The sequence below is a fragment of the Echeneis naucrates genome, chromosome 4 (assembly GCF_900963305.1).
Source record: "Echeneis naucrates chromosome 4, fEcheNa1.1, whole genome shotgun sequence".
Taxonomy (NCBI): domain Eukaryota; kingdom Metazoa; phylum Chordata; class Actinopteri; order Carangiformes; family Echeneidae; genus Echeneis; species Echeneis naucrates.
In genome coordinates this window covers 4,378,741-4,398,519 of record NC_042514.1, presented here as the reverse complement: position 1 = coordinate 4,398,519, position 19,779 = coordinate 4,378,741, and the positions used below count along the sequence as shown (strand labels likewise).

General features: G+C 41.1%; 1 protein-coding gene across 4 annotated transcripts; it reads right to left on the bottom strand.

Annotated features, from left to right (window-relative positions):
- Positions 1-34: 34 nt before the first annotated feature.
- Positions 35-19,444, bottom strand: zfr2 (zinc finger RNA binding protein 2). Of its 4 annotated transcripts, none has more exons than XM_029499207.1 (19): positions 19,334-19,444; positions 16,382-16,637; positions 16,018-16,135; positions 14,665-14,892; positions 13,483-13,817; positions 12,762-12,950; positions 12,282-12,522; positions 11,516-11,691; positions 11,263-11,382; positions 10,563-10,708; positions 9,872-9,998; positions 9,334-9,554; positions 8,848-9,016; positions 7,375-7,549; positions 3,846-3,934; positions 2,684-2,779; positions 2,412-2,523; positions 2,074-2,171; positions 35-1,543 (listed from the first exon to the last, which is right to left on the bottom strand). In XM_029499207.1, the coding sequence occupies exons 1-19, from the start codon at positions 19,384-19,386 to the stop codon at positions 1,370-1,372; spliced, it is 3,123 nt and encodes a 1,040-aa protein (XP_029355067.1). In that variant the 5' UTR covers positions 19,387-19,444; the 3' UTR covers positions 35-1,369. The 4 variants fall into 4 exon arrangements, with proteins under 4 accessions (XP_029355067.1, XP_029355068.1, XP_029355069.1 ...); XM_029499208.1 differs by having other exon boundaries at positions 16,018-16,132; XM_029499209.1 differs by having other exon boundaries at positions 16,397-16,637.
- Between the last annotated feature and the right edge of the window lie 335 nt (positions 19,445-19,779).

Below are 19,779 nucleotides of genomic sequence, written 5' to 3'. Positions count from 1 at the left end.
AACTTTTAAGCCTTTTTTTTTTCTTTTTTGAGGGGGGGGGGGGGGGGGGGGGGGGGTAGTTGTGCAACAATCCCTTCCCAGTCCTACATCTCTGTGAAATTATATCACTACATTAAGTTGTCAAAAACAACATGTTCCCCTTAGTCTGACTTCAGTAAAACACAAAATGATGCAGGCACGAGGAAGAAAGTCAAAGGACAATAATCATTTGATCATTACAGTAGATATTCAGTCTTAATTTTTCTGACTAAAGCTTTTCTCTTCTGCTCTGGAAGAAACAAAAATGATTACTCTGTATTTTATTTAAAATGATGAAAATCATGGTTGCATACAGTCACACTGTCATTTCTTAAGTGCTTCATTCCCTCAGCATGCTACAGACTGTGCAAGGTGAGACTCGTCTGGTCCAAGACGGCTCTGCTCTCCAGTGTGACCTCCACAGAAATCCCTTTGCAGGTTTCTGATAACACTTTCACTGCACATTTTGAGGGGGAAGTTTTGTTTTTGTGTAGTTCTCTGTTTAAGAGAAGATTGGAGGGGGCTTTGGTTGGATTTCAAAAGTCTTATCGAACCTCCCACAAGTTTTCCAAACGCTTTTAAGGAAGCTGTTTAAGGGACTTTTGTTCAGGTTCGCTCACCAGCTTCACATGATATTATCATTAATCTGTCATCTTAGGCACAATGAACAGCACAGTTAGCTTTGTGCACAGATCCTAAGCTAAGACAGTCTTCTCCAATCTCTTTCGCTTCCAGAGCTTCAATAACTTAAATCCCATCTTTTTTTTTCTTTTTTTTTAGCAGACTGAAAACCCATTTCAGTGTACGAATGTCGTTCACCAACGTTAGTTCAGAGCAGGAGAGTTCACACTGGAAGTGAAGCTTAAGGTGCTTATGAATTATTGGAGGCTTTGATAGCCTAGAAAACAACACAACTGTGCATGACAGAGGTGGTTTGCCTATAGTGAACAACCATGGGGTCAAAGGTCAGTAGTTACTGTGTAGTTATAATGAAATGGAATGATGAAATCTGTTAATTTCATGATTGTTTTTTTTTTTTCCTTCTTCTTTTTTTTATTTTATTTTATTACACAGAGCCAATTTTCTGTGCGCACTTTAAAATACACTACATCTGCAGGGAATCACAATACGGGAGAAGGATTTGAAGTACAGATTCTCAAAGTTCAGTCCTCCTCCTCCTCCCACATACTGTTCCTCTGAATTCAAGGGCGTACATGTAACATGTAGAATCAGTTATATTTATGTGTATAGCTGCGTGTTAAGATTGTTCTCAAGATAAGAAAGTTGTTTTTAAGGTTTGACATTCTACCAGTCTCTAAACTAGCAAACAGCTCCACTCTGGAGGCAGAGGTCAAGCGCTCTCTTCTTCTTCCTTCTTGTCCTTTTTGCCCTCCCCCTCTCCCTCCCCTGCTTCGTTGATGTCCCGTCGACGTTTGCGGTTGCGGGCGCTGGCCTTGGACGCTGGGAGGGACTCCATGCCCAGGACCTTGTGGATCTGACGGAAAGCAAGCAGTCGCAGAGCGTGCTGGAAGGAAAGAGAACAGGAAGGATGGATGTCGGTTTCATTCTGCCATTTTTTAGTAATTTATTTGACAACTGGAAACAGCTGGACGGGGACATTGTGGTTCCAGGTTGTGGAGCAGTTTCAGTTTTGCATTCAAATGTAAAATAAGAAATAAAACTCAAATATTTCTGTTGTGCTATCTCACTTCGTCTTCTTCTCTCACTCTTACCTGAGGCATCTCATTTCTTCTCTCCTTTTTCCTGCAGCTGCCTCTCAGACTCATCCTTCCAGCTCCACTATGACATTTAAAAGTCCTCTTTCCTCCCATCGTTGTTCAGACCTGGTATCTCTTTAAGGTTTCTCTAAAGTCTAAAATCAACCAAATAAACCAGTTTACTTTGTTCTCACTGAGCCCTTTCTCTCCCTCTCTGTCGTTACCTGTGGTTTGACCCAGACCCCTTCATTTAGAAAGGCAAACAACCAGCTATGTCTCACGTGTCTGATCAATCCACACCTCTAAGACAATCACAGTAAGTGGCCTGTAAGGGTACCTGTGCACTGGCAGTAATGTCCTCTCTAGCTTGAGGCATCATGCTTTCCAAAGCATCTGTTGGTTCCTTCTCACAGGGGTCCATCAACCCTGGTCCATCTGGGGAAAAAAGACTATTACTTTAGTAAATTTTTTGTTAATCTTTCCCTTTTCAAGGAAAGCTTATAAATTATGAGCGATATGGCAGATTTTTCTTGGATGAGATCAACTTTTGACTCATTGCATTGATCTGATGCAGTGTTCCCAAACTGGGTGGTGAGTAAAAACCTTTACTGCTCGAATACACAGACACACAGATGGCGTTATTGGTGTATTAATGTCTCATTATATTGGTCTCACCTGGCAGCAGGATTCCTGTGGAGATGCACTCCAGGACTCTGCGCATGGCCTCCCCCGGGCTCAGTGGACCTGTTGCACTGCTGATCACTTTCTCCACCAGCAGCTCCATGGCCTGCAGGGACAAACACACAGCAGAGGAACAGATGGCATTCAAGTTTCTGGATGAAAGTTGAGCTGTCAGGCTCTATTCGTACGAAGAATACTGACGTTATATAATCATATAAAGTACAGACAGGTTTGTCGAAAAAAATTAGACATATGAAGCCACTCACCCAGCTGGGCATCTTCCCCCAGGTGGGCACCCGCTGACATAAATCTCTCAGCACCCGAATGATGATCACACAGGACTGCAGCCCGTTGGCTCGAGCCTTCAGGTGTGAAGAGAAAAAATACAGATTTTATAACCACAATATCATATAACTAAATCCCCAAACAAATAAATGAAAGACGTGAGCTGTGATTTTGGTTGTATTCAGGGTAAAATGATAGTGGTAGTTGTGTTAGTTGGCATCCATACATGGCCCAGGGGTGTATCCAGCCATACTGGGATAAAGTCTGTAAAGCCAATGATGCATAATGCACAAAAATCTGCTTTGTTAGTACAGATGTTGCATAAAAATCTAAATCAGCCCTGCAGTTTGTTGTATTGGAACAATGTAGTGCTGTTTTTTTTTTATTTTTTTTTACATTTAACAGTTTGTTTTGGAGTGGGCTTCTATAAATAGCCCCTCAAATGTCACACTGATTTAAAAAAAAAAAAAAAAAGAGAGAAGTGTTTCCCAAGACATGAAAAGGTTCTCTCTATCATATGCTTTTTGTTCCTGCACTTCCTCTATAGTGACTAACGCTACAGTCAAGACTGCAGAAGCCAAATATGACAGAACAAGCAGAGGAAAAAAAAGAAACAGAAATTGTGTGAAATTGAATTCTAAATTATTAAACCAAAGCGGTTCTTCTTCTGGCCACACAAAACCCTAGCCTAAATGGAAATTATATCAGTAAATTCAAACTCTAACATGATAAAAGTTAAAAATAACATTGTTAACCTCATCATCACAAAGTGTCAACCCCCGTATGATATTTTGATGTGTTAACAGGATGTGTACATGTGAAACTTTGTTTATTCAGAAACTCTTTAGTAATTTTCGCTGGTAACACAGAACATACTACAGGCAGAAAAAGTCTGCTTTATACACAAAGGAGTCACAAGTGATCAGAAGCATCAGTGGTTCGTACATCGTATCTCTCCATGGGTTGGTTTAGTTGGAGGCCAGCCAAGTTAAGATTTGTATTTAAATGGATACAGAGTCTCATGAGCGTCCACTGAATATTTTCTGTATACACTTATTTTGAAGTGCGATATCACATTGCGTCACGCAAACATAAAAGGAGATGGGCGTGGAGCTCTGAAGACCAGCATCATGACGGACTTACCTGGAACCATTTGGCGTGACGGAGAGCGGCCAGGTACTCCAGACATTTCCTCTTATTCAGGAGATCAGGAGGATCCTTCTCAGCCACACCTGGTGGAAATGACACGTACTGGCTCATAACTTGGGAGTCAACAAAAAACAAAATCCAAGTGATGACTGCAATCATGTGTTGACACTGTTCATGTACAGAAGAGATGTCACAAGAACAAGTTGATCACAAAATACAGAAAATGTGCCAGTGTAAGATTATAGGTATTAGAGATTTGCTGATTATTAGAGATGTTGTAGTTACTTAAGCCGTTTTAGGTACTCAAGATGTGGTAGGGAACAGAAATTTATTACTTTCTAGAGATGTCAAAGTTCCTACAGACACGGTAGGTACCCAAGATGTCATACGTATTAGAGAGGTTGTAATTACTACAGAAGTGGTAGTTATTAGTGATACCCTAGGCATTAAAGATGTCAGAGGTACTTGAGATGTCATAGGTATGTGTGGGTGCACATGTTATCACCCCATACAGGTCAGAGCCTCTTTTGTTTTCCATTTCTTTTTGTGGAAAACAAATTTGGCATCAAAAACTGTGGAATTTCATCAGTATTGTTTTGGTACCAAATACCAACTCCAGTATCGTGACATCTTTACTGTACAGTCCTCGATGATGGATAACCCTGAAAAAGTTCAAACCTTTTGTGAAAAGTTTCTGGTTTGTTCCAGTTTGTTTGCAAAGAGAAAAGAATTAAATCAATGAGGGACATATGACAGAAAAATAACTTTAAAATTAAAAAAAATTAACTGTAAAAGTATCTGACCATTAAATAGAGTACGTTTTACAGTATAGACTGAGTGGGGAATAAAATAGCACAAATGCGGGAGGTTTACTTTTCTTTTTTTTTTGAGTGGAAGGTCTTCGGTACATACAAAAAGAAGGAAATCCAACTTGATGATTGTCCACTCTCCATTTCGGTTTTATTATCGGAGCTGTGGCACTGAGCATGTTTGCTCATTGTCTCAGCTGAATGCCTGCACTTGTATTTTCTTTTTTTAGTCCAAACATCCTGTATGAGGTGCAGCTATTGTCTTTATTTTATGGTATTGAACTAACTCAATCCCCGACTTCCTTCTTACTGCTCATATTTCCTTTTTTTTTTTTTTTTTTTTTTAAATATAAACAACATTTCATTACTATCTTTTCATTGAAATTCAACTAGTTTCCCAAGAAGCCAGTGGAGATGTTGCTTTACTCAACAACAATGCGCATTTTGGATTTCCTCTTTTTTGCATTTGATCTCTTTGTATGAGGAACTTTTGTGGGACAAAAATATTAGAGTACATCCAAAAACGTCTTATCTGCCATGAGGGAGAACCGAAAAATGGGTGTCATTTCTGTGGAGACTGAAATTAGATGAGATGTTGTATTATCGTCGATACCAAATGCTTTTTTTCATTGTCATTTTTGGTAAAAGCAAAACTTTTTAAGCAGATAAAGGCATAAAGCACAAGGACATCACTCTCTCTTCATGCCTCCCTATTTTAAAGGATAGGTTCACATTTTTTCTAATTTGTCTTTAAACAACACTGGCCATTGAAAGATCCCATCTTTGTGTGCTTTTAACAGAATTGATGAGGGACACAATCACACACAGTTTCATGCAAGAAAACATGAAAAGTCTTGCCTTAAATAAATGAGGCTTCAACAGTCTGACTAATCAAATGGATCAGTTCCAAAGTCTTCGTAGCATGAAATTCTTTTCTGGAAAAAAATATTGTAACTTTCAAAAATAGCCAGGTTATTTGACTATTTCAGACTGCTGAAGTCTCATTTCAGCTTCAGATAAACTGGAATGTATGTTTGCATTTCATGAGAAGTGTGCATTTTGTCTCTTACAATGGAAGTGCATTACACAATGAAAGATCTTGTAAATGACCAGCAGGAACAGGAGGAATGATGACAGCAAGAAAAACCTACTGAACCATTGTTTTAAGACAGTGGTTAAAAAAAATTCTAACCTATCCTTTAAAACAATATTAACTTAAAAAAAAGACGACCAATTACAGTGGAGTCAAATCAATTCAACACAATGTGACAAAGCCAAGGTTAACTGAGTGCTGCTATAAATATAAAATTCAGACTTGGCACTGTTGGCACTGTCTGGATGTCTAGATGTTCATTAGATAATAAAAAGCTCATGGACAGATTTCAGACAAATACAAAACTAGTCAGTCAAAATGTCAAATGACAAGCTTGTCCAGTATTTATTGTGGCTACTGGTGACTACGCTGATGTATTATTTCACAATGCTGACCGTGGGGCTTTCCACACTTCCATGTTCACTAAAACTGAAGAAACAACAGAAGACAATATCTTTTGTACAGGGGAATGCATTACAAAACAAAGCCACGTGTTTGAAGTCTACACTACCATACCACTTAGAATTAAAGACCCATATTTATCACGCCTCTTAGAGCTGGGATTTTTAATAAAGCAGCACCCGAGCCCCTCTTATGACAGCAAACAAGAGGGTTTTCCTACTCTGGAAAGCTTAATAAACATGGGCAACCTGGTTGATTTCACTTTTCTATTCTTAGTGGTATGTGTACAAGTGTGGTCTTCAGATTAGCCTTTGGCTTGCCTAGGTCTGTTGATGCAGAATTTGGGACACTGATCAACAAACCCAAACAAAATGTAATAAATTTAAAAGACAACGGCCACAGAAAACATTTCTATCATGTTTTCCAAATGGGAAAAACACATTTAAAACGCGGACAGTTGTTGGAGCAGGCGGAGGAGTGTTTGCAACACAATGATCTGGACAATGACCTGCACTGTTGAATGAGGGGAGATTCAGGACAATTGATTTTACTACAGCCAGCTTGTTATTATATCACCAGTGATCATTGTGAGGCGATAAAATGACACTCCAGCACCTCACCTGATATTTCCACACTATAACACAGGAATGACAAACGAGGGAATGGGAAGTCGCTGGACCTCAAAATTCCCTCATTGGTACCAAAAAGCAAGCAGAAGTAAAACTCTCTTCAATTTAAAAAAAAATATTCATTTTCTTTGTGAAATATTTCATCATTTGAAGCATTTCCATCCCTGACCATCACTTCAGTCGATTATTATAGTTTTCCAAAGGTTTTTACCTGAGCATGTGTTCATCAAATAAACACACACCCTAGTGGCACAGAAAGGTCGGAGAGCCCGGCTTTTGATTCCCATGTTGTGTAACCGCAAAAAATGGGGGAAAATGAAAAGAGTAGGATAAATGAATATGCAAGTTTTGTCTTTTTTTTTTTTTTTTTTTTTTTTACAGTTAAAGGAAAAAAAAGGTCTTAAATGTGGGCTTGGTTAAAGTCCCACTGTTCATTCTGTGTAATTTAACTTTCCCAGCCTAAAATTTAGGCTGCTCACTGGTGAAAAGGGGGAGCAAAGGGTTATATATATATATATATATATATGTAGTGTATTACACACATTGCTAACATTTGGTTGTCTGGTACTGAAAGCTTTGGCTTCTCTAACCTTTCTCAGCCGCTTTTCCTCCTGCCTGCTTGTCCTTCTCAGCAGCAGGGTCCTCCCTCATCAGCGGCGAGGTGAGAGAAATGGTCACCTGCATTTTGGGCTCCTTGCTTGAAAATATGACGATGTTCGCCTCCTCGGGGTGAGCCTGCACCTCATACTGATCTTCAGAAAATGTCTGCCGGTTAAAAGGACACTTGGTATTACTCACTACAGAGGAGGAGGGGTGTCGGGGCAAAGAATGGCCTTGTTTGTCAAGGTTATGGGGTAATACTGTTAAGCTTTTAACCCTGGGTTCTCTCTCTTTCTCTGGGCTATTGGGATCATAGCTCCCTTTAAATGGGGTCAGTGAAGAGAGCAAAAGCATTTCTCAACAATGTGAAAGAAAACGTTAAGTTTACAAATGAAAATGGGGTTGTTAATAAAAGAAAAGCCCCATCTCACTCTGTAGGATTCAGGTGTCATAACCAGGCAGTAAATCTAAAGATCAGTGAAAAGCACCTTCACTGAAACACTCGTTACAGCTAAAGCAGGAGGGAGGAAGAGTGAGGAATTACAACACAGCACAACTTTGTGTTTGGTACCAAGCCTCTGTCCTGTGGGGCCTTAAATAGAAACTCACGTGGGTTTTTCTCTTTTGCCAAGGAGCAATTTGGTTGGTTGTGAACATGCAAAAAAAGCCTCACAAACCTACAATCCACAAGATTTGAGACGTCTCGTCCTTGGGAGGAATCCTAGAAATCTTTGAGAAACAATAAATAGAAAACAGACTAAATGGGCTTTAAAACCTGGCTTTACTGAGTCAGCCCTCAGAATCCCCCAGACTTCTGAAATACTCTGAATATTTCATAGTATACAGTTCGTAATTACAATCATTAATACATGAGGAGGATAAACAGCTCTTATTTCTGGCTGCGGTAGATGTTCACTGATGGTAGATGAACTGCTTTAGCATAAGAGATAAACCCAACTATCACCTTCTTTTTTAAGGTTTGGGCTACCAGCACGTATACTGCAAATTCTACATCAGTTTCTCTGCTCTACAGCAAAAGCATTAACAGTAAAAAGTGTTTTTTTTACATAACTAACATAATTCTTTCCCTCAGTATCTTACTCTCATGACATAAGTCATAAGGCAGCAGTAGATGACAAAGTGTGTTCCTCTTTCCTGTACTGCACTTGACAAGATGTCATTCCTGTAAAAGTTTTGATTTCAGTTCTTCTCTATGTGATCCCACAGATGGAAAATCTCACAAAATACTACAATTCAAGAGAACGCCTAAAATGGGGGAATATTAGTGTTGTGAATTCCCCATTTACCACCATCCCTCCCACCTATAACCCCACACAAACACACACACACACACACACACACACACACACACACACACACACACACACACACACACACACACACACAGACCATGGTAAGAAAAAACTTTTCCAAAAACAACCGAGTGTGAAGGTTTTTCTTACTTCCAGCTCCTTGGGCAGCTGCTTGGCGATGCTTTTCAGTAAAGTGATGGTTGGCTTCTTTGCAGTCAGCAGGATGAGCTCCACATTTCTGTCCCCACGAAGCAGCAGGCCTTTGGCCAAGATGCCCACCCGCATCACACCTTTCAGCAACCGTGCTGAGTTCTCAGTACTGTCAGAAATGTGGTAAAAGGTCAAAATTTACGAGGCTGCTTTTTTTTTTTTTTTTTTTTTTGACATTTTTAAATCTGCATATTCAGCCAGCTACAGTGGTTCCAATCACAGTAACTTGCTGGATCTTTAACGGAGACAGTCATAATGGGCATTTTATCCATATATGGCTTTGATTCTTTCCAAACTATCTGTATTTTTATTTCATACGGCTGTCAAAACAGTTCAAAGGCCTTCATGCTTCAACAAGCTCAGTCCTTCTTTTTACTAACAAGCTCAGAGAAAAACGGGAACTATCTGCCAAAAATCACTTTTTACCCTTTCTCATCTCCTCCTTCAGGAGCAGGAGCAGGTGCAGGAGCAGCAGGAGCAGCTGGTGTCTCCTTCTCCAACAGGGAGTCAGACACCAGTTTCAGGGCTCTCTCGGAGTGGGAGACGATCCTCTGAACGGCCTGCAGCTCCTCTTCCACGGGGTAAATGGTGGAGTGCTTGGCCATGATGTGACGGTCATCAGGAGAGTCGGGTCGACGCACACAAGTCTTAAAGGAGACAGGAGAAACAACCCATCACATTTTTATGGTTTCCAACCTTTTTCTGACTCATGGCCCTCATGTAGTCTGTCCAACAACAACATATAAGTGCCTATGACTTGTTTTATCACAATGAAGAACTACAACAAGAAGGGAGTTTGATTAAACTTTTAAGAGCAAATAAAATATATATATACATATATAAAATGTCTTTTTTTTTTTTTTACAAAAGATTTGTCAAACTACTTGCAATATTTTCCTAGTCCAAAGGTTAGGCACCACAGTTTTAATGCATTCAGCAAAGAACGTGATGTTACAACACTCACCAGCAGAGGGGGCACTGGCATACCAGGACGACTCATTAGTGGTGGAGGAGCCATCCTGCGTCTCTGCTCCCCCCAGTACATCTGCTCCTCCTCCATCCTCCTCCAGTACATGTCCTCCTCATATCGCCTGCAGGAGATTTAGATATTTTTCACGTCTTTCCTTATAATTTGTTTGTTGATGATCATTAAAATCATCATCACAGAAATAACTCGGCTGTCCTGAAAAAGGCACTTTAAGAAAACCAAACTCGACCATTTATCAAATAAATGCCATCTTGTACAATTTTTTTTTTTTTATTAACAGCATTTCTTTGGTTGAAGAGAGTCTAAAGTGACAGAAGTCTCTTTGTGCATACAGGAACCCAATTGAAGGGATTACCCTGAATCTGGTAAAATCTCACATATGATCAAGTGATGACTTTGATCTGATGGTACAGAGACTGTATGTTATTGTACACATTTGTTGTCAGTGTGTGTGGGATTGAAGTCTGAGAGTAAAGTAAATGGGAAAAGACGTGAAATTCCCTGTTTTACATGCAAACAAGCATCAGTCAGACAGTCAGCTGCTGAACATTAGGACTTCCTCTTTACTAATATTACCTGTGTGAGTACAACTTCCCCTTTCAGCATATTTTGTGACAGGAAAGGAAACTTAACAAGAGAGTGGGAAGGACCCTGCGTCTGGTCTGACCTCATCTCCATGTGCCAGCGCTGCTCATCGTCTCTCTGTCTCTTTAACACCGCCTTCTGCTTCTGCTTCTTCAGCTTGCTCTCTTGCAGCTTCCTAGCCCGATTACTGGGCTTGATTTCCACAGGAAGTTCGGGGTTCACTTTCTTCTACAGACACAGAAAGCAGAGAACAGTACAAAACTGATGGCAGTATAATGTGAATGTAATGTGAGTTAGTTGATATGAGATCATGTTGTTTCTGAGCCTAACTATTTAACCTTGAGCTGTTTTAAACAGGCGGTAGAACGACAACATTGAAGGAATGGCAAGATCCTTCACAGAGCAGAAGGAAAAGGAAACAGGAAATTTTTTAACTACAGAGAATTACATGATGTATTTGGCGAAAGTAAAGCTGCCGTGAGGTGATTAACTCATTAGGAAAATGTTTCCCAAGCTAATAAATCTAGTGAGAATTGGGCAATTTTCCCATAGACTTCAATACAATCTGCCTTCTTTTTACAGCCCATAGAGTTGCCTGATGGTCATTAGACATAATTCAGGTTTAAGGCTCTTCAGCATTGGCTTCACTTTCAGCCCAAGTCTGTGGGTTGAACGCATGTATCGCAGCCTTCCTCATGACTACATGACACAAACTCAGAATCCCTCTCCCTCGATAACTAATCATACAGGAAATCGACTCAGTGATGTTTCAAGCTGTTCACCTTGTATTGCAGTCTGTGCCTTCTTCCCTTCAGATGCATGTCTTTAGCGTTAGGATCATTAAAGCTGCACTCACACAGTTTACAGTGAAACCGAATGACTTTGCCGTCGTCGTTACGGACCTGAAAAACAAAAAACAGTGTGATTCAGGGAAATCAATACTTACAAGGGAGATGTTTAAAAAAAATGTATTGATGAAGTCGTTTTTTAAAACCCTATTTATTGCAAACCAAATTTTTTTTATAGTCTGCCTACCTCCTCTACATAGTCGTGTCCCACAGGCTGGATATCTCCCTGGCTGCCTCCTCTGTCGCCGTCCTCATCCTCACTCTGAGGCTCTGTCTTCTGGACCGACTGCAGCGTGGGACTCTCCACTTTGGCAGCCACCACTGCAGCTGCTGTCACTGCTGGAGAGCTGGCAGGCTTATTAGCTGTGAGGCAGACCACACATGACAATTATGCTATATGACTTTGAAAAAAGAAATTAAATAATCACTGTCTCATTTATGATTTCCTCTTCCATTTATATTCTGAAGACGATGAATCAGTTTTATTCAAGTTATATAGTTAAATACAGACTTTAAATTCAGATCTATCATACAAGATATTACAACGATAGAAATTGCATTTTGAAAGTCTGTCCTGAGTATTTATGTGAACAAACAGCCATCTGCTAAAAGTGGTGATGCTGTTTAGTCTGCTGATTATATTTGACCTTCTTCTTCATGCTGGGGAGGACAGATTCAATATATCCCAGGAGCAGAGAGCATAGTGAATAGAAAAATGACTACAGTATTATTTAACTTCAGGTGAAGTGCTGCAATTGTCTGAAAACTGCCCCTGGACTTGCATTGTGTTCATAACTAAGATAAAGTGGGTCTATTTAATTAGTTTTCGTTCGGTCAGTGATTTGAGTGTCATGCAAATGTAAGGAAAACCCATGGATGGGGTCTAAGGTGTAGGCATAGTGGAGCCCTGGGTATTCAGGAGTAAAAGGTTCAGTTCTGATCAACAAACTTACAAATGACAGTTATTTTTGAAAGAGGTGCTTTCTTAACAGGTGGTGCCGCTTTAGCTGTGGCGTTTACAGCCATCTGTTTGGGAGCTACGGCGGGAGTGGAAGCGGTTGAGACTGAGGCAGGAGCTGAGGTGGAGACCGGAGGCTTCCCCGCTGTTGAAGTTGTGATGACTGGAGATGAATTCACCAGCACCGGCTCAGTGGAGGGGATGGGTTTGCCCAGCTTGGTGTGGAGTTTCACCACCTTTCCAAGGTTGAGAAAGACAGTAAGAGGGGAGATACGATGCTGCTGATACTTAGTCCAATCCCAAATCTCTCAGGGAGGTTCTGTTCTAGGACTTGGCAGCTCAGATGTGACATCACATGAGTATACCACAGCTTTGTCCAGTCATGAGAGCAGGTCAGTTTCTTCTACAGCTGCCTACATTTTCATCAAAAACAATCAAGTATAGAGAAAGACAAAAACATTAAAGCTGTCTTAACCTTCTGGTGTTTGGCCCCACGGATATGAGCAGCGTAGGCATCCACTCCAGTGCAGGAGACGTCACATAATTCACAGCGTAGCTGAGTCTGGACCCCTCTGGGCCCATTACTGGTCCCTGTTTGACCCCCTGACTTCAAGGCTGCCTCCTTTTTCTTATGCTTCTGGCCCTCGAGGTGCTCCCTGTAGGTCTGGTAAAATGAATCAAACCAATTCACTCGACGCAGCATCCAAATATGAAAAAAATCTATTTAATTTGTGTTATGTTGATAAAATATATCCAATATATAGAGATAAATGATGACACCAGCTCTTTCAATAAGCAACTGGAACATGCATTCTGCTTTCAGATTTTTTTTTTTGCCTAATTTGTGTCTTTGGGTGTTGATACAGAACAAAACGGTGCCATTATGTTGAAAGGCTCTATTAGCAGAAATGGAAAATTCATAATACATCCACATTCATGCATAAATAATGATAGCAGTCAATCATTGCTTTAGTTAGTTTTCAATGAGCCCTTTGCATGTCTTAGGGACTGGATCCTCTTCCATGGTGTTCACTATGTTGACCAGAAGCACTAATCAAACATTGGAGTGTTTTTGTGTAACCAGAAGGCCAACATAGATTCTCATACTCACTTATAAAGTGAGTTATTCAGTCTGTTACAACCTTAACCTCACTGCTGAATGACACTAAATTCGACTTCTTATTTTAATCTCTTACCTGTGGGCCTGCACAGCTGATCTTGCAAATGTCACAGTAATGGAGCTGTGGCTGCTTTGGGGGCCCTTTGGGCTTCTGCAGCTTGTTCTGGTGAAACGTCAGCTTTTTGTAGGTGTTTCCGGACGGAGCTGTCACCATGTTGCTCCCCGAGTTGCTCCAAGATGAGCTTGTCAGTTGCTTGGGTGGCGGCTGAATGGGGGGCTGTGTCTGCTGGGGCTGCTGTGGCTGCTGAGGGGGAGGCTGCGGCTGGGTAAGAGTCTGCTGAGCCGGCTGGTAATAGGAAGGGGTGGATGTGGAGGTGTAGCCGGTTGAATCATAACTAGAGTAGTTAATGCCTGAGGATGAGACAACAAAGGATAGAAGTGAGGACAGAGATTTACTGAGGCAGGAAAGAGCTGGACCTAATATGAACACTCATACAAACCAGAAGCTACATTTGAATTTGCAGCATGCAGGCCAAACAAAGCCCAAGACAGACAAATCAGACAAAAATCAGTCCAAGAATTCAACTTGACTTGTGTGACACAAGATTCATATAATTTTTTTTGCCTAGATAAGCAGCCCAGTGACCGGAGTCAGTTACTCCACCATTGTTATTTACACGTTTACCCAACATGGGGAAACAGGATGTTACATCCTATTTTATTTGAGGTTACAGTCACACTACTGTGTTTCTACTTTATGAGGAGACTCCATCCACATGCCTCAAGAGTTTACGAGCCCTGAAAACTGAGTGTTTTGTACATACTGGCAATCTTGTTTTAGTTTGAAAACTCTGGGGGTGGTGTTCTAATCTGGATGGGCAAAACTCTTCTGAAAAACAATGGCATGGTTAAACATTGTAGTCCTGAATTGTATCTTATCAGCCTTGATTACCAAAATAATTAATTACAAGCGTCACTGACCTTTTTGTCTTTGCTTGGAGCTGTTTTTTTTTTTTTAAGTGAAGCGCTGTATGTTAACGCTAGATTTACTGTTCCAGGCTTGGCTTGTTGTACTTTTTGTAACCAATCAGCTGAGTACAACTGAGATGAGCCAATCAGTTTCCTGTTTACACAAGCTTGCACATCCCCAGGGTTCATGTTTTTGTATGTGCGTAGATTGATTGAGAGATATTGTTTTCATTTTAACACACCATTTATAAATGAAAATGTAGAAGTGTGGGTGCAGTCTTAATCTTACCTGAGTAAGACGTGGCTGCAACGGTGGAGCTGAAGGAAGAGCCGAGGGTGTAGGATGAAATGGGCGTCGGAGGCTGCTGGACGCTGGTGGACACCGGGTAGATGTTGTAGCTGGTGGATACGGAGCTGGAGGGGGCCAGTGGTTTCAGGGCTGTTACTTGCCTTTGAGGAGGAGGAGGCTGGCTGTACACGGTGGAGGGGGCTGGACTGTATGCACTCTTCACTCCAACTGTTAGAGGAGACAGAGATTGGGGGGGCGGGTGGGGGGGTAAGAGGTGGAGAGGAAGGGTATCGGAGGAAGGGGGGAGAAACGAGACCTGAGACAACCCTTCCTTCCTCTGGGACTGCCTGTCAAAGTTTTGGCTCGACAAATTGGATTCTTGTTTCACTTGCAAAGGAGGCGCTGACACGTTTCACATCTGTCATATTACTTTTCACAGGAGTAAGTAAAGAGGACCAGGACTGGTGATAGACAAATCCCTCAGCAACTGAGATGTGTGTCATTTTCTACAGTTAGTTAGACCTGACACACCAGTTATATAAAAGTCACCAACAATTTTTGGGAGCTTAATATGAACTGTCAGTTTCTAAAACTCACACGCAGAGTAACGTCAACCTACTGCTCTTGTGGCGTCATTTATAACCGACAGAGACAGGAGCCACTTGAAATGTCCGTTTCGATGCCTCCTTTCAGCTCCGTTTTCTGTGTCACTTTCAGTTATATTCTGACTGCTTAGTTTCTAGGTGTGGGTCAAAGCAGGAAAAGCACTGTAAGGATTTCATCTAGCATTTCTTGTGAATTTTTGTTTGAGCATGTTATTGTTCACCAAAGCCCCAAATTGACCGTCATGGAACCAGACGCCAGTTAAGTCTTGTCTCAAATAACCAATAAATTGTTGAGCGTAAAGGAAAGCTTTTGTCAGCCCTCCTGTGTTTTTGATGATTCATGTCCTGTTTACTACAACAGAAAAAACAAGTGAAAACAAGTCTGAAAAATTCAGTTTTCAGAACTCACTGTCTTAGACTCACAAACAACAGTCAACTGTACACAGGCACATGCAATTTTTGAAAACACAATCATAGAAGTGTGAGAGGACTTAAAGTAACTGTAACCTCTGAGCAGGACATTTTACAGACGAAAGTCAAATGATTGTCTGTGCTCACTAGTGAACAAATTGTGTCAACAGGACAAAATATATATTTCTGTGCTGCAATTTCTTTTTGCTTTCAGGCCATATAAAAGCAGGTTGTAATATCTGCCATGGAGGTATATCGCATGGGTTCTAAATGATAAATGTTATTAAAATGAATGAAAATTTAGACATGAAATGTTAATGAATATGAACTCACTCACCAGTCTGGTAGTAATTCTCTGTGGGTGTCCTCTGAGCTGAAGCTATACTCGTCTGGTAGTACTGTTTATTGTCATAGGTAGTCACAGTGGCAGGGCGTCCGTAGCTGTAGTTGTCCTGCTGGTGTTTACAACAAAGCATAATTTTTCAATACTTGTGAGAAATTAGCTAATGCCGATGACAGCTGGTGCAGAAACTGCATGCATTTCTGTCCATCCTGGTGTCTTTGCTGCTTTAAATGACGAGGTGTGAAATCACATTATATGACTCAAAAAAAAAAAAGCTGTTACACAACATCCAATAAGAGACATCATGCCATGACAAAGTGAAGAACACAAATCATAAAAGAATCAGAAATCGACTGACCGTGTCTGAGTATACCTGGTACGTCTGTGGGGTGGTGGTGGGCTGTGGGGGTGCTGGGGGGTCTGGCTGTCTGTAGGCATAGTCTGGAGGGGCCTGGTGGCTCTGATAAGCAGGGTAAGGGGCAGACACCACAGGTCGCGCTGCCTGGACTGGAGCTGGAGAGTACGACGCAGTCACTGCATGAGCCACAGCTGGAGCCTGCTGGACGCTGTAGCTGGCTGTGGAGGGGTGGGAGTAGGCCGGGGGAGGCTGAGTACTAAAGGGAGGGGAGGGAGGGAAATTAATGGTATTAAAAACGAGCAACATCAGCCGAGGAAGCATTCCTGGTGGCATTTATTCAGTGAATTTAAAAACAAATTTTTTTCTGTCAGAACAGTCAAACAGAATTAAGGTTAAATTAAAACCCATCTCTGCCTATAAGTTTTCTCCCACAAAAAGCAAATCAGTGATCAAGTCTATTAATAAGTACAAAACTGCTCGACAATAGCTCAGTTATTGTAACCACACTGTTTCCTAATTATGTTGCCATAATCAGGATAATTTTTAGACAGTTCCTTTGGATTATTCAGTTTATTCAACTGCTTTTAAAAATCCTACCTATGTCACAGTAAAGCTGTAACTAACAATTATTTAATTACTGATTAATTTAATGAGTCTTATTCCGCTCAAATGTTTATGGTACAAAATAAAAAGCAGCTAATCATTTATCTGAGAAGAAGTAGTTATGAGGTAACGCTTTTTATTTATAAAAAAAAAAATTGCTGTTTCAAAAATGTTAAAGAAAAAATAAGATACCATTATAGTTTCAGCTCTTCTTCAGAGGAAATGAAATACGCTTCATTTTCCATATATTTTTTCTTTAAAAGTTGTGGGGGGGGTTACATAAACACAGGGACAACATTTATTCAAGATTGACTAAATACTTGGAACAAAATTGTCATTGCATTTATTTATATAATGGAACTGACTGAGCAAGAGATACATAAATGTGTCAAAACTAACAAACAAAAAACAACAACTACACCACAGCAGCCTTGTCATTTGCACGTTTTCGGATGCAGACAGCAGCTATTGGCAGCAACATCACTGAGTGATGCTATCAGCATCTTTAATAAGCACTCAGTGTCGGAGTGGACAAGAACACAGGGGGCTAAAATTAAATGATACCTTCAGGTCATAAAAGTGTGTGCATGCTGTTAAACTGATTACAGAACTGATTTATGCTGTGAATATTCCAGATCCAATACAAATATTAAAAAGTTGAAGAAATAGAGAAAACTGACAAGAAAAATATTTTCCTTGTGTAGTATCAATCTATGAATGTAGAAATGCCTGAAATTTCATGAATTTGAGTTGTGAATGAGCCTGAGAACACCGAGGATGTTTATGAAATTCCCAGGATCAAATCAAAACAAGACTAAAAACTTGAGAAGCAAACATCATCTGATGTTATACACTGGTTAGGGAAAACAAACAAACAAAAAAAAAACCCCAGAAAAACTAATCGATGAGTTTAGTCAAACACTGTTGACCTACTTGTCGATTCTGAGCCTCCCCTGCTGCCAACACAGCAACCAGAGAGCCAGTGTTTTAAATTCAGAAAAGACAATGACTGTGTCCTCAGTCATTCCTAATTCTAAAGCTCAGAAACCGTAAAACAGAGGAGCTGGGGTGAGATAAACGCATACTAAGACAAACATAACAAACATTACTCATCTGTCAGACTTTGCCATATTTGTTTGCACCATTGCAACGATCCGTGTAATAGCCATAACTGTGTCCTCAGAAGTTTTACAATCCATGAGCAGCTGCTGCAGTTTCTGTAGCTCACATAAGCAGCTCGCTCAGACTTCGTGACGCTGCTGAAGCCAGGAGACACTTGCTGCTGCTGCTCCTTTTTTTTTTTCCCCTTCTACCCAGCTATAAAATGTGATTGTTCACAGAGTCCAAAGAGGTCCACAGACTGATTCTTTCTATACAAGTAGATCAAATTTGTTTACAACCAAATATAAAAGAGAATTACAACAGAATGTGATCATGCCCACAAAATTTGTGAGCTTGTCATGAAAAAACATTGCAAGGACAAAAAAAAAAAAGGCAGCAGCAATTTGGCTACTAATTGATTAGTGGACAGAAAACTTCAATTCTGAGGAGATAATTTGCTGAATATGTATACATACATACACACACGTTGTAGCCTAACCCATAAAATACTCATGCACATAAAAAATGAAACCTGAAACACTGCATTTAGGGCTCAGATTACACTGTTCCAGCCCCAAATCAGAAGAGCTTGATGACTAAACTAATAAAAAATAAATGAGAAGCGGAGACAAACTGCGGCTCCCTGAAGTGGTTCTTCATCAGCCACAGACCAAACAGGAAACCACCGATGACAATGACGGTGTTATTTATCACCTGTCGGACTCACACGCTGGTTTACCTGCCACAGTCACACCTGTGATTTCCTGCATGTTCAGGCTTTTCCTGAGCAGCAGCAGCAGCAGCAGCAGCAGCGTCGTTGAGCATTCAAACTCCATCAGATGTGTTTTGTTTTGTTTTGTTTTTTTTTTGTGAACCGTCAGCAGAGCCCTTTAATCCTGAACCTCACCCGTCACGGCTGCAGCCGGCCCCGCTGACTCAACCCCGGCCGGCCCTGACACCGGCTGTAACCGGCTTATTTTCGGAGCACACCGGGTGGTAACGAGTCGAGCCGGCAGTGGCGGCTCTCAGAGACCGCAGCGGGGGTGACCAAATGTCGGGCAGCGTGTCGCGAAGCGCCGGCCTGCGGACCCAGCGAGCTAACGGTGAGCTAACAAAGCTAACTAGCTACGGCTCGCTCGCGCAACTCCGGTCCGGGACTACCGACGGTGTCTCCGCCGAGTTACACCCGAGGCCGGCGGCCGAGCCCCCCGAGGACATGCTGACACCAGCCCGCTTCGCCGGAATTACCTGTACTGCGGACCGGCACCATGTGTGAAGCCGAAATAATTGCTTGCAGCCATCTTGGCATCAACAGTACAGTGAAGCTGGAGCGGCAGCAGCGACCAAGATGACGCTGACGTCAAGATAGTTCCCCCGTCACCCCGGCAACGCCGCTCCGACGAACCGGAACTACGTCACATCATGTTTACGGCGACTGTAAAACATTATTATTTTTTTTAAATTACACTTTTAATCAAAGCCTTTGACCAATAAAATATGATTATACCCTTTGAAGGAGAACAACCGTTCAATAATTTGGTCTAAATGTATTAATTTGGAAAATTCGGCTTAAATGTCCAAAGGAAAAGAAAAGGCTTGGCCTTAAACAAGTTTTAATCTTGCAATCCAGCAAAGCAGTGTTTTATAAATATTTTTTTAATGATAATGTCAATATTTTTGTGGTCCTAATAGTA